This window comes from Elephantulus edwardii, unplaced genomic scaffold, assembly GCF_000299155.1.
Source record: "Elephantulus edwardii isolate Elephantulus edwardi_28Jun2011 unplaced genomic scaffold, EleEdw1.0 scaffold00141, whole genome shotgun sequence".
In the NCBI taxonomy this organism is placed as follows: domain Eukaryota; kingdom Metazoa; phylum Chordata; class Mammalia; order Macroscelidea; family Macroscelididae; genus Elephantulus; species Elephantulus edwardii.
The window spans coordinates 4602176-4617543 of record NW_006399891.1 but is presented as its reverse complement, the minus strand read 5'-3'; the positions used below and the strand labels follow the sequence as shown (position 1 = coordinate 4617543).

The 15368-nt window shown below is 42.8% G+C and overlaps 1 protein-coding gene across 16 annotated transcripts in view; it reads right to left on the bottom strand.

Moving 5' to 3' along the window:
• Positions 1–519: 519 nt before the first annotated feature.
• TRPM3 (transient receptor potential cation channel, subfamily M, member 3) overlaps positions 520–15368 on the bottom strand; it is a 790873-nt gene continuing 776024 nt past the window's right edge. For 14 of the 16 annotated variants that reach the window (XM_006894387.1, XM_006894388.1, XM_006894389.1 and 11 more), the window contains 2 exons: positions 6825–6957; positions 1646–3107 (listed from right to left, as the gene is read on the bottom strand). In XM_006894387.1, coding sequence (XP_006894449.1) covers positions 1646–3107; positions 6825–6957 — 1595 coding nt within the window. Of the gene's footprint in view, positions 918–1645; positions 3108–6824; positions 6958–15368 lie in introns of those variants that run through there. The other 2 variants (XM_006894402.1, XM_006894401.1) reach the window with 2 other exon arrangements.

Genomic DNA, 15368 nt, shown 5'->3' with positions numbered 1-15368 from the left:
TATGTATATAAGCAGCATATATTATAGAACTCTTTATATGTTTTTCCTATTTTAGTCTACTGTCTCTTCTTTATAGCTCTGCATATAAGAAAAAAAATATTCATGGTATGCTTGCAGCTGATGGCTTTGGGTTGATACCAAACTCCCAGTCAATTCTAAGGTTATTTATGGTTTTGCAACTTCCTTAAAAAGCACTTTGGAACAGTTCCATAAAAAACGATATCATCCCTTGAAAAACTCCAATTAAATTTATGCTGAGCTCAGATTAGATGGCAAAACTCTTGGTATGAAAATATCCACATATATTCATGTATAAAATGGTCATGTGATACATGGTGTGAAAAATTGGCAGTTACATCGGAGAGGTGTTCAGAAGACATGATGGAGTCATGCACATGATGACAGTCACACAGCAGCAAGACACAGGACATGAATGGTGAGAATATAGCAATATTCCATATGGCATTTCTAAGTTAGTTCTTCTCACTGACGCTGGATTTTTAACTCCCCCCTGCAGTTAATATTACAGATCCAGTGAGTGAATTAAGTGATGACAACTGAGGTACAAAATAAATTAAAAAATATAAAATTATTTCATTACATTCATCCTGAGCTTGCTCAACTCTACTTGAATGCCCACTGTGCATCATCAAACACTTGACATTTGATTGTAACATCAATTCTTCTTTCATTTTGGATTGCAATACAAAAAAAAAAAAGGCATTTCTTTTCCCTTATTTTCTTCCAAAAAGAGAAACAGTGTGGCACCAGAAGTGAATAGATAAGAGACAGGTGAACTATGACTGTTACCTTGTTTTTTCTTTATAATGATCAATTACAGAAGTGTTGGCATGAGAAGGATGTGGGACGTTAGGAGAACTGCTTGCTGCCGGCTTATACTGAATAAAAAGGATGCTCTTCATCAGTCACCACAATGATGGAGCCAATGTGAAAAGAAAACAGAATGGAAGTTTAGAATATCTCATTTGTACGCTGGCTATCTTATTTTAGTTTGCAATTTAGTCCTGCATCCTACACTCTTGATAATGGTCAGAAATCAAAAGATGCCTCGTGGCATGGAGAATGCTCGATGCCCCTCCAGTCCCCAGAGTGCCTGGCTTTCTGAAGTGCCTGAAGATACACATTCATCTCTAACTCTTCTCCCAACTTTGGCCTCCCTCCCCAGCAAGCACGTATGTATGTAACTCACAATCCCTCTGTTGGCCCTGGGTCAAATGCTTTCTTGAGCACTTAATAGTCAAATGCCCAGGAGTCACCTCTGAGTTCTGGCTGAAGTGGAGTTGACTGTGACTCATAGTGTCCCCCCGGGTGCGTCAGAGTAGAACTGTGTCCCACAGGGTCAGAAGGAGAAGGTCAGGGTCAGATTTTGCAGAAGATCACCTGGCCTTGGTTTCAAGGGGCCTCTGGGTGGTCTCAAACCCTTAACCTGAGTGGATTACCATTTGCACCACCCAGGGGCTCCCACCTTTGCGTTAACTGAACACCTCCCAACGCATTGCTTGTTTTTTTTTTTTTTCAGCTAAGTCAACAGGGAGGTAAGACACTCAAGGGAGGGGGGTAAGGTGTGTTTGAGAGGGCTTTGAGGGCTGGGTCTTGAGCCTCCTGCGACCCGAGTCAAGAAGGTTTAGTTGTGCTTGCTTTCAAAGCTGTGGAAGGCAGATGTTCTGGACAGTCTCCTCATGGACAGGCTGTCCCCTCGGCCCTCCGGCTTGGAGGATTTACTCCTCTGGAACGGGTTTCGCAGGCTCCCAGTGTTCCTTTGCCGGTCAAGCTTGTCACTGATGGAGAAGCTCTTCCTGGTGTGAGAGTACTGTGCGCTGGGCTCCTCGGCTGAGTAGCTATTGGCACGCTCTATCTTGGGGACAGTGATGTTGTTGGAGGGCGTTCGGTCTGAGCTGTCGCTCTCCTGGGAGGGCAGCGCGATGGTGGCCCTGCGGCCTTTGGCCTCGTTATCCTCGCTGTCAGAGCTGGGGTGGCTCAGCTCTGCCTCTCTCTCGGGGTGGCAACACAGCAAGTCCTCCACCTTGTCACGCAGAGCCCCCGGGAGGGCGGCCCTGTCCGCGATGGCTTGGGGCGAGTTGACGCACCGTGTGTCGATGCAGTCTGTAATGCTCGTGTACTCGGCGGTTTTCACGGGCACCCCAAAGTTGGCGTAATAGCTCCTGGAGGGAGAGAACATGAAGCTGTGCGACTTGACGATGGGGGCCTCCTCCAGGAGGAAGGGCGTGGTGGCCAGGAGGCGGCTGCTCTTGGAGCGCTCGATGGCGTGGTAGGTGGGAGGCTCCGAGTCCCAGGGGTTTGGGCATTCCGGCAGCTGCGTATAGTCTGACGAAAAGGATCGAGTGTCCATGGAGGTGACGTCCTCGAAGTCCATGCTCCGGCTCGGGGGCCTGTCGGTGGGCGCAAGAGTGGCGTAGGCACTGCTCGAAGGGGCCGTGGAAGAGGCCAGAACTGAGAAGCTGGGCTCGCCCAGCCCCAGGATGTTCATGGAGTTGTCCAGCGGGTCCACCGGGTCTATGTCACAGTGGAGCTCGTCCATGGCAGACACGTAGATATCTATGCACGACGACGGCCTTCTGGAGTCAGGGACGATGGCCAAGGTGTTGGCAGGGGCTGCAGGAGCTTTGGGCTCTTTGGAGACAGAGTGGGAACTAGTGGCCCGGTGCAGACTCAGGGACCTCTCTTTAAAAATACTTTCCAACTTTTCTAGACCACCTTTGTCTTTCACATTGACCGAATAGAAAGAATGGCTTCGCATTCGGGGCATTAAGGTTGGAGAAGTTGGGGACATGGTCTCCTCACCTGCAGGGTCTAGACTCTCTTGGAGCTTGAAGGTGTTGCCCTCCTGGCTGTTGAAGCTGCTCTGACGCACGATGTAGGCCGCGTCGGTGCAGTCGGAGGAGGTCCGCGAGCGGATTTTGTTGGACTCTGCCCGCTCCAGGCCCGCCAGGCGTTCCAGGGCAGTGGCCATGCGGCCAATGAGGTCCTCAAGCTGCGCCAGGCGGATGTCCACGGTCTGCAGGGAGGCCTTCATGCAGTGCTCTCTCTCGTTGACTTCTTCCAGCCGCATGGACATGTTCTCCACCCTGTCAGAGTGGGGACGAGAGAGCAAGAGTCAGTCAGGGCCCGGGGACCAGAGACTAGACAGCAAGATGGAGAGGATCAAAGCTGTACTCGATCCAACTGGCATCTGTGCCCTCCTGCCAGAGAACAAAAGCGGGGTCACAGTCAGTAAGAGGGGGCCAGGGAGCAGAGCAGAACACTGACCTATCGCTGAGGAGCATAAACCCCAAATCTTTTTGAGTTGGAAGAGGCTTGAGAAATGAATCCAGTGGTTTTCACCTGCTAATCTATTTTCCCACAGTGAAGTTTAGTGCACCATTTTACATAAAACAGTTGCAGCCAAGTAAGTTTTTTTTAATCACTGGTACATTTACAAAGTTCTTATACATTGTTTTTCATACTGGATCCTTCCCATTTCCTTCAACCTCCCACCCACCTTCCATCAGATTGTGCCACCCTGTGATTAACCACTCTCTGCGCCCCCCTTCTCACCCCTTTGCTCCCCCCTCTTGGATCCTCATACTCAATTCTGCAATAATGGTTTTATACAGTATTTGTCCTTGTGAGACTGAGTTAGTTCACCCCTGCAATGATTTTGTAAATCACTACCTAGCTTGGGAGGGACTGGAGAGCATTATGCAGCCAAGTAAGTTTTGACACTTGAAGGCTCTACTTGGGTCAGAGGAGAACTGGGCTCTAACAGTATTTCAGTGACCATTGATTTGGCAGTAGATCACCAGGTGTTTGGTTCCAGGCACTTCTGGGTCGACTTGAACATCCAACCCTTTGGTTGGTCACCAAGTGTGCTTACTCATGGTTTGCATCACTCACACAATCCTGATAAAGAAATAAGTACAAAAGGGGAACAGCTCTTCCTGAAATGAATTGGGGCCCAAGTTCCACGCTTTCCCCATCCTGGTGGCAAGCTGTGGCTGGGTGCAGGGCTCGGTGACCTAAGGCAGGTGTATCACCGGCTGGCTAATAAACAGGACTGTTGTATTTTGACAACTGTCCTTACAACTTTGCAGTAAAACTTTGGAATGTAGAAATTTTCATTGTCACATATACCGAATGGCCATGCCTCTCTGGTAGTTTGAAGCTTCCAACTGCCCCATGGGAAAAGGCTGTCTTCTCCCACGTGATTTACAGCCTCTGAAAACCCACTGGAGGGGAAACTAGGAGACAGTTCCAATTCAGGAGCAATGTGTTAGAGATTAATAATGTAAAATGTAAATATCTTTGCCTGGGAATCGTTTATTTTGCCACAATAATTATTTTATGATAACCTTTCTAGAATTTAGTAGAGCTGTGGTGATGCAAGACTTAGCTGGGCTGCTAACCAAAGGGCTGATAGTTCAAACCCACCCAGCAACTCCATGGAAGAAAAGACCTGGCTATCTGCTCTGTAAAGAATACAGCCTTGAAATTCCGATGGAACAGTTCTACTCCCGCCTCCCCCCTCATATGGCTTTGGGATCAAAATTCACTTAATGCCTAACAGTCAGAGCAACAAAGGCAATACTACGGTCTGGTTATCTGGGCATCTGGGTTGAACGGATTTAAATCCAGCTCTTTTCATTAATACAGGGAAAAACACAAGACATTGAACTAAGATTACATATTACAAAATAATTCACAGGGATTCAGGAGGTTCCAGCATCTACCAGTGAAGAAATCATCCTACTCCCTCCCCTCGTTTGCTCTCGAGCCCTCGTTCCATCCTTCCAGGTGACTGGCGTTGATGTCCCTGCATGAGAGTGTAGTTGTGAATGGCAGGATGTCTTAGCAGTGGGCAATGTGTCCACTTGGGACAATTTTCTGGGAAACACATTTTTGTCTGTTTTCATATAACTTCTTAAAAGGCTCGGACACAGATTCATCTTTAGATTTTCAGCCTCTTTTTCCATTTGCCAGAATGTTGCTTCACATCCTATTTTTAGAAAATGTTGTGTTTTTTTTTTTTTACAATGGTTACATTTTACGAATGTGTATCAAATCTGTGCCTGGCTTTCAACTTTATTGCTATTGGCTGGGTACCTACAGATACAATATAATTCAGTGGCATATGTCTATAAGTCTATGCTCCAGATTGAATTCTTCGGAGAAATAAAGGTCTAGAAACAAAAAAAAAGACCTGCAAAAACAAACTGAAAAACCAACCAAACAAAAAAACCCTTCCCACTTATATAATATCTCCAGAGCCATACGAAATCTCTGAATTGATAAACAGATAAAATGTCATATCCTGGTACATTCATAAAATGGAATACTACACAATACGCTGGAGCAATGATTTTGTAAATTACTGCCTAACCTGGGAGGACCTGGAGGACATTATGCTGAGTGAACTAACTCAGTCCCATAAGGACAAATATTGTATAAAACCATTATTGTAGAATGAATATGAGGATGTAAGGGAGGGGGAGGGAAGCAGAAGTATGAGGATGTGCTGGGGGGTTAATCAAAGGGTTGTACAATTTGATGTGGGGGTGAGGGAAATTGGAAGAATCTGGTATAAAAACAATGTATTCAAATTTTATAAATACACTAGTATAATAAAAAATGTCACATGAAAACTAGAAGCAACTGCCTTCAATCTTAGCAACTTGAATCAAATTCATAAACATCTTCAATATATGATGGTTTTTTTTGTTTGCCACTTTTAAGTCTCAAATGTTCCAAATGTAAAACTACATAGGTGGTATTCTTTAGGACAGTGGTTCCCAAATGCTGGGTTTTGAAAGCTCCAGCATGGAATGCCTTCCCCCCCCCCCCCAAGTCTATAGAAAAACAAGGAAGAAAATAAGGAAATTGAAGTGCTTTTTCATAAAACTGGATTTATTAAATTTAAAGGACTCTTTTCCTCTTTATTTTGAGATTGTTTTTACAGCCTTAATGGCCTACAAAGCTATTTGGTTAATGAGACCTAAAAGTATCTAAGCACTGATGTAGAAAAATCTCCCTTTGCTTCTTTCCTTTTAGCTTGTTTCAGAAAAAAGCAAAAGCAAAGCAATCTGGAAACAAACCCTACTCATTATCCCGACTAATTTACGAGCGTCTTGCTGTCTTGTATTCAGGATGTATTGAGCACCCACGTATGTCAGGCATGAGGATTGTTTCTGAGGTTGCTGGGTGGCACCAACAATGAATACACTCAGCAGCCAACCAAAAGACTGGAAGGTCAAGTTTACCCAGAGATGCTTTTGCAGGAAGGAATGGTGATCTCCTTCTGAAAACTCAGCCATTGAAAACACGATGGAAGACAGTTCTCCCCTGAAAGGCAACACACTGCCATGGATTGGAGTATAACACAAGGGCAGCTAGAAAAGTCAGGGGACCATTTCTATTCTGGGAAATATACTTGATGGTTTAGGTGGACCACATGCTATAGAGGAGCCTTGAGATTCGGTTGGGTCTCTCCTCCTTTATGCCAATCTTTTTATTGTTTATGGTCCAAATCTTATCCAGGAACTCCATCCTTATCATGGAATCGACTTAACAGTCTTTTGTGTCTGGGAGAGCAGCTGGCTGGAGAACGCTAGGGTCAGTGAATCTGGAGGTATTTTTTCCTGTCTGATTTTGTATACACTTTAAGCGATGCTCTGTTTTCTCAGCAGCTTGATAGTTCCTTGGACAACAACAATACACACAAGGAATTTCTGTTTTATGGTTGTGTAACTGTATCAAAATAGCAAAAAAAAAAAAACCAGCTGTAGAAAGCATGAGGTTATGTGACATACCTTTCTGAAGTTACTCGTATTCGCTCATCATTGGATGAGTTGAAGCGATCATCCTTTCCCCTGAAATATTCCTCTATGCACTGCTCTTCGAAATCATGTACTTTCTTGAGCTCATCATCAGTTATGAAGAGTTCTGTGAAAAAAAAAAAACAACAACAACACCAAAAACAAACCAACCAAACAAAAAGACATGAGGTGGAGAAGCAAAAGTGATGGTTTCTGATTAGAAGGTCTATAGATATTCTTCATCAAAGTAAGGTTATGAAAGTCTTTCCTAAATCTTCAACTCAATCAGCATCCTACCAGGCAATCTGTCACTGTTTTCTTTGTTCATATTGGATTCACTGAGTGTGAAGTTCACCTGAGCACATCTACTTTGCTGCAGGAGCTGGTGAGGTTTATCAAGTTCTAAGTCCTCTAATGGCATCTCTGGTGGCCTAGTGCTAAGAAACTGTGCTGCAATTCCAAAGGCACATGGTTCGAATCCACCAGTTGTTCCATGGGAGAAAGATGGGCAATCTCTTCCATGAAATTTACTGCCTCTGAATACCCGCTGGAGGGTGAGCTATGGGTTAGTCCTGACTCAACAGCACAAAACAGCAACAAGTTCACAAAGAGAAAAGTCAAAGAAAGGAAAGCTGCACAGAGAGAGGAGGTTTCAAAAAAGCCAAAAACTTTCTGGGCTGAAAATGCTGTAGATAGATATTGCTGGTGGGTCTTTTGCAACATAGTTCTCTCTTCTCACTACTGGGGCTGGAAAGCCAAATAGACAAACTCGCAGTCTCCTCTGAAGCATCAAGCTTCTGAGAGAACAAAACACTGTCTAAAGCATAGACACATCAGTCATGTTTGGACCAGGAAACAGAAAATGTCTCTTGCAGGGAGGGGTGGTGCCCTGGGAAGAGGGTTTGCTTTTCTGGTAAGATACAGAGCTGTGATTACTTCTTTCTATATTATTTTCTTTCTCCTAGTCTTGTTGCCTTGCACAGGAATATAACCATTGATACTACAGTTTTGGGGTTTTTTTTTCTACGCTGAAACAAGACAGGATGAAGAGAATAGCTGTGCCTACAAAGAGGAAGATATAGGTCTTTGAATTAAATGATTGATTGTTCACTCCAGGATGTTTACTTCTTCACTTTTTATTATGTGAGGAAAAAAACCACCTTGTTTGTTTATGTTATTGTTAGCTTGGTTTTGATACTAGCAGGTAAACCAATGAACCGATTCTTTAATAGAAAGAGCCCAGTGGAAACAAATAGTTTTAAATAGCCTTTATAAGTCGAGGTTAGAGTGGGAGGGTGGGTTTGGAAAAGTCATCAGTGGAAGAAGTCTCTCTCCTAATTTTGTATCCTTGAGAAGCCACTGGGGTTATCTGAAAGGTTTAGAAGTCCTGGATTGCTTTGGGAGGTTGTTCTGGTTCTCTTGGGAAATTCATTTGCATAAAAATGTAAAAAAACAGGTAAGAGTAAAGCAAACACCAGAAACTGTATCAGCGATGGTAAGAGAGGAGTCAGAGTGTACTCCTGACACTGCCAGAGGGGAGTGACAGCAACATGATTCCAAGCTCTACGATAGTGGTAGTGATGTTGGCAGCAGTGGCACAGGCTGATGCTGCCAGGAGAGGGGCTACTAAGGCAGTAGCATGGCCCTTCTCCCTTTTGAAGCGGCATGTGTGCTGGTGGCTTATAGCATCCATCACTGGGTAAAGAAGGCCTTCACACTGGCAGCGGGCGGGTGTGGTGGAGGGAAGGGCCAGGCGGCTCTACCTCCAGGGGGCGTTTCGTCTGGCTGGGCTGTCAACTGGGACAGCACAGTGTGACATCTAACTAGATAACACCTACCCTAGTAATATGTCTAACTAAGACCATTCTTCTCAAATATGGCAGACTTTTTTGAAAGGGAAGAAACAACCTTATCAGAGGAAAGTTCTTGGGATTCAGCCATGAAATTGTACAGAACATTAGCTAGGAGGGTGGGGAGTGAAAATAGGAAGCTCCTGGAGCCCTCCAAAGCACAGACTCTTTCCTGTTATTGCTATATTTTAGAGCAAAGGAAATAAATAGGGAGAGAGCGTCACTTGTGTCTGGCTGATTGTTTTGTACATCTTACCATTAATAATGCTGCAGTGTAGACTTATGTTATCATTCTCAGATGTTCACTGCTTTGAGTTATTGTTTGAAATGTGTCTGGTCTACAATGCAGTAGGTGGGAGGAGTCATTGTTGTGCATTGTGGAGTTGGAACTGACTCAGAGCTGACTCTGCAGCAGGTTTTGAGAGGCAGTTAATGGAAAGGAGAAGAGTGCTCGCTCATCTTTCTCCTGCAGAGCAGTTGGAGGATTTGAAATGCATATCTTTGAGTTGGTAGTGCACTTCCTTGCCACTAAGCCATCAGAACTCTTCTAGTGGATAGAAGGTTTGAGGATGTTCAACCGTAACAACATATGGCAGTCTGTGTACATGCCCAATAGCTGTGAGACTCTGACTTCATTGTTAAGACATTGTTACAGACTTCCGGCATATTAGGCTTACAAGCAAGATCTAACTGAGTGTTTTGTACTATCAGAAGCATCAGTTGTTACTATGAAGCTGAGTTTTTCAAGTTTCTCATACTGTAAAACCTGTACCGATTATATCCCCATAATGTGGTTAGCAAAATAAATAATGTCATTGTATGTTCTAAAGCAAAAGAAGAAGGTGAGGAAGACTCTAGCCATGAAGATGAAGATGAGGAATGTTAAGGTCTATGATAATGGGTAGAAAGTTGGTGAAATTTCATGTGAGGAAGAGTGATCTCGTTTGATTGTTTCAATAATCACCAAGAATAAGATTGTGGAGGCAACTATAGGAACAAGTAGCCATTTTTAACAAAGATAAACCAAGGGTCTATTAAGCCACAAGATGAGAAAGTTGTTGATAATTTGGGTAGATCAAGTCCAGAAGAGGATTCCTATGAGTTTACCACTTTTTTTTTTAGTTTACCACTTCTTTTAAAGAAACCTGAAGGAATAGCAATGGGAAGACTTTCACCAGCAGTTTTATTCGTTTCATTGCTTTGAACACAGCTTTGACTTACGGGACGTGTGAATAACTGGAGAAGCAGGAAGTTAACGATGAAGCTGCTGAGAAATTCAAAGGTGAACTGGGTAAGACAAGATGAGGGCTAGCAGAGTGGATTATGGGATATTTCTACCCCTTCCCCCAGGACAAATAAAGATTGAATTTATAAAGATACTGATAATAAAAAGCAACAATAATGAAAATGGGAAAAATATTAAGTCTTTTATCTACATCAGAAGTGACTTACAATAGGTATTGGAAAGGAATCCTATTGTAAGTCAGAGAATACCTGGACTTCATATTTACTCTCCTGACATCTTAAATAGTGTATTGTTTGATTTGTTTGGCCATATAAAATGCGGCAGGTTTTTTAAAAAGAAAAATAACCCCACAAAATATGTCAGATTTTACATTTCAAGGTGAATTCATCTAAGATTCTGCAAGAACTCGACCTTGGAGGAGACTGGGTTGTGGTATTCTAGGCTCTTTTTACTAGGCTATGGATTGAAAACTCCTCATCACTGGACCAACAGACAACAACATGATAGATGGAGAAAAGATTGAAGCTGTCAAGGATTTCATTTTACTTGGATCCACGATCAATACCTATGGCAGCAGCAGTCAAGAAATTAAAGACATGCTGCATTGAGAAAATCTGCTGTCAAGCCCCTCTCCAAGTGCTAAAGAGAAGAGCAATGATGTCAGTTTAAAGGCTAAGGTGCACCTGATCCAAACCACAGTTCAGTAGCTCCTGTGCATCTGGAAGTAAGGATGACCAATGAAGAATCAAGGTCTTTGAACTGTGGTGTTGGCAGAGTACTGAATATCCCATGGACGGACAAAGGAACAAGCAAAGCTATCTTGGAGGATGTGCAACCAGGATACTTCTTAGAGGCAAGGATGGTGAAACTTCTTCTCACATACTGAGTGTGTTGTCAGGAGGGGTCATTCCTTGGAAAAGGCCATCATGCTGGGAAGGAAGAAGAGTCAGAAGACCCTCAGCAGAGTGGATCGCTACAGTAAGGGTGACAACAGCATGTCAGAGGTTGTGAGGATGGTGCAGTAAAGGGCAAGCTATAGATCTGTTGTTCATCGGGTCACTATGAGTTGTAGTCAACTTGACAATACAACAACAACAACAACAACAACATGGATTGATATTGAAATTGTACCACATCATCTTAACTAATGATGTTAATGATTTTTACTTACATCCACAATTAACACACATGGTAGCAGTAATCAAGAAATCGAAAGACATATTGCATTGGCCAAATCTGTAGTTAAGGACTTCTTTAAAGTGCTAAAGAGCGGGATTGCAAGTTTAAAGACTAAGGTGTCTGACTCAAGTTACAGTATTTTCATTTGCTTCATATGCACGTGGAAGATAAACAATGATAAGGAAGACCATCAATAAGATGGATTGGCACAGTGACTTCAAGGATGGAGTTGGGCATAGTGGAGATTGTGAGGCTGATGCAGGATAGCACAAGGTTTCAATCATAAGGTCATTATAAGTGGGAGTCAGCTCCATGGCACCTAAAAGCAACAATATTGATTGGCATAAAGTAGATGTCCACATCTGTGTCCTTCACCCCTTCTGACCCTGTCACAGCTCTGAAATCCTTCTCTGAGAAAGAGCTCACAATTGCTCCATACCCTCCACATTTGGTGTCACTGCTATTATTGGTGATAAGAAAGCCATAAACTTGAACTTTGTGTAGTTGGCTTGTTCAGGTCTCTGGCCTTCTGAGTAGGTGCAGACATGAGATGAATGGGCCCCTGGTTTGCCTTGCTTTCTTTGTTGTATTTCTAGACTTTTTTCCTAAACTCTGGCAAAATGAGATGCTTCTTTAATGTATCAGACAACTTTTATTGTAAATGACTTTGGAGTCTTAAGTAAATCTTCAATTTATTATCTATTGTTAAATGATAATCCACTAATAGCTCTCTTCTGTGTCAATTTGTCAATTTACACCCCTACACTGTTCAAAGGTTACACCATAGGTAGTTCTTTTTGCCTTCATTTTTGTTGTCTTCTGCATCTACTCCTGCTGCTCTATCTTCTTCCTCTTGACTTTGTTTTCTTCATCCTCTTCCCCTCCATTCTCTAAGGTTTCTATGTGTCTAATATTTGCAATTAAATGGAAAAGAGATTGGCATCCTCAGTTTCCCCCAACTCTCAAATTCTAAAATTTAGAAAGACAGTGAGTATTACTATGCCAGGGAAAATGTAAAACCTTCAGACTAGAAAAGTAGTTGACTAAGTGACTTTGATTTTAAATCTTAGATGTACTTGTGACCATGTGGAAAACTTTCAGATACTTAGGAAACAATTGAAAACACCATGGCTTGGATCAGGTGTAAATTAGTCTTTACAGTGATATCCCTGTTCACTAGAATTTTAGAGAGATCCTTGACAGTAGATTTCCACAGTGCAACACATCTTTTGATTTCTTGACTGCTATTAGCATAGGTGTTGATTGTGGATTCAAGTAAAATATAATAATTGACAATTTCAATCTTTTCTACAGTGGTGAGGAATTTTGGTTTTTTGATATTGAGATGTAACCCATATTGAAGGTTGTTGTCTTTGATCATTTGATCCTGAGCGTATCTGAACTGGATTTTAAAATTATCTTAAGAATAGATTTGGTGCATTCACCACTAGTGACTTAAGGCCAGATAAGTTGTGTGATGACATCAAGGATCTCATCCAGAGATGAAAAAATCATTAAAAAGAAAAAAAGGAAAGAAAAGATCAAAATAAATGTTAGAAGAGACTCTGAAACTTGCAATGGAATGAAAAGAAGCCAAAAATAACAGAAAAAAAATACTAAGAGATCCAGACAGAAGATTCCAAAGAACAGCTGGATAAGACAAAGATAAGTATTCATTTAATGGGTTTGTCATTGTGTCCTGTTGTTGAGTCAGCACTCAACAGTGGTGCTGAGGCTGGAGATAGAATGATAGAATTTCAAAATCATCTCAGGAACAAGTTTGAGGCCTTGGGCACAAATGAACGTAGACCAAATGAGCTGTGGGAGAATATCAAGAATATTGTTCATGAAGAAGGCAAAAGATCATTACAAAGGCTGAAGAGGAAGAAAAGACCAAGATGGATGTTAAATGAGACGCTGAATATTGCATCTGAGTGCCAAGAACACAAAGCTAAAGGAAGAAATCAAGAAATTAAAGAGCTGAACAGAAAGTTTCAGGGTGACAAAGCAAGATACAACAATGAAATGTGCAAAGAGCTGGAGTCAGAAAATCAAAAGGGCCAAACTCGCTCAGCATTTCTTAAGCCAAAGGAGTTGAAAAGAAATTCAAGCCATGAGTGGCAATACTTAAGGATGCTTTGGGTAGAGAGTTAAATGGTCTAAGAAGCAGTAAAAGAAGATGGTTGGAGTATACAGAGTCACTACACCAGAAGGAATTGGCTGACACAGAAGAATTTCATGAAATAACATATAAGCAAGAGCCTGGAATGATGAAGGAGGAAGTTCAAGATGCTCTGAAAGAAATGGCAAAAAGCAAGCCTCCAGGAGTTGATGACATATCAACTGACATATTTCAACAAACAGATGCTGCCCTGGACGTCCTGACTAAATTGTATCAAGAAATCTGGAGCATAGCCAGCTGGTCAACTGACTGGAAGATATCGATATTTGTTCCCATTCCAAAGAAAGATGACCCGACTGAGTGCAGAAATTATTGAACAATACCATTAATATCACATGTAAGCAAGATTCTGCTGAAAACTATCCAAAAATGACTGGAACAGCATGTCAACAGAGAACTTCCAGATATGCAGGTTGGTTTTAGAAGAGGTCGTGGTACTAGGGATATTATAGCTAATGTTAGATGGATCTTGGCAGAAAGCAGAGACTACCAGAGGATTGCCTACCTGTGCTTCATTGGCTATGCAAAGGCTTTTGACTGTGTGGGTCACAGTAAGCTGTGGCTGACTCAGAAGAATGTGAATCCCAGAACATTTGATTGTGCTTATGTGAAACCTATACTTGGACCAAGAGGCAGTTGTCAGAACAGAGCAAGGAGACTGCATGGTTCAAAATTCGGAAGGGGGTCTGAATGTATTCTGTCTCCATACCTGCTCAATCTGTATGCAGAACAGATCATCGGGGATGCTGAGCTATATGAGGAGGAATGTGATATCAAGATTTGTGGAAGATTCATTAAGAACCTGCATTATGCACATGACACAACCCTGCTTGCTGAAACTGAGGAGAACCTGAAGCACTTGCTGCAGAAAGTCAAGGACTGCAGACTTCAATATGGATTGAAGCTCAACATCAAGAAAACAAGATTCTCACTACTGGGCCAATTGGCAGCATCAGTATGGTTGGTGAAGAAATTGAGATAGTTAACAGTTTTAGTTTGCTTGGCTCCACAGTCAACACTCTTAGTACCAGCAGCCAGGAAATCAAGAGATGAATTGCATTAGGAAAGTCAGCTGTCAAGGACCTCTCCAGAGTACTGAAGAGCAAGGACGTCAGGCTGGAGACTACGGTGCTCCTGATCCGGGCTATAGTCCTTGCAATTGTGTGCTATGCATTGGAGAGCTGGACAGTGACTAGGGATGACAGAAAGATAACTGATGCCTTTGAGCTGTGATGCTGGAGAACAGTGTTAAATATACCATGGACTGCTAGGAGAATAAACAGGTTTGTCCTGGAGAGGGTGAAGCCAGTCTGCTCCTTGGAGGCAAGGGTTCTGAAGCTTCATCTGACATACTTTGGTCATATTGCAAGGAGGGACCAGTCCTTATAGAGGGACATCATGTTTGGGAGAGTGGAGGGAAGGTGTAGGAGAGGAAGACTCTTGATGAGATGGATTGATTCAGTGATTGGGGTAGTGGGATAGGTGTTTCAGAGACAATGAGGTTGACACAGGATAGAGCAGAGTTTAGGGCTCTCAACTTGCAGTCACTGTGAGTCACAAGCAAATCAATGGAACGTAACAACAACAGTCAAATGAGTGACTCTTAAATAAAGTGAGACCCAGAGAGATGAGGCTGCCCAGTGGAGTTCCACCTCACATGGATTTCACTGTACAATGCGGCACTGAGTGTGTTATTAATATAGTGCATCTACTTGATCCATTTTGTGATGGGACTTCTGGAAAGCAAGAGAAGTTAGAACTTACAGGGGTGCTGAAACACAAGCTGTAGATTGATTTTATCTTACTAATAAAGAAAACGTTGGAAGGACGAGTGGCATCCACTTCCATAATAGCTTGCCTCCGGAAACCCTATGAACCTGGAGAGAGGATGAAAGCCTTCCAAGCATTGAGGACTCTCCTTCATAGGGTCGCTATGACTCGCCTGCGACTCTATGGCACTTAACAACAACAAGAAAGAAAGTGAGGCTGAGAATGTTCAAATTCAGCTCCTCCTATCTTTTGTCCTGCACTGTTTCTCTCCCAGGTCCCTCTGGCTGTTTTCCGTCTGCAGAAAGCGGGGG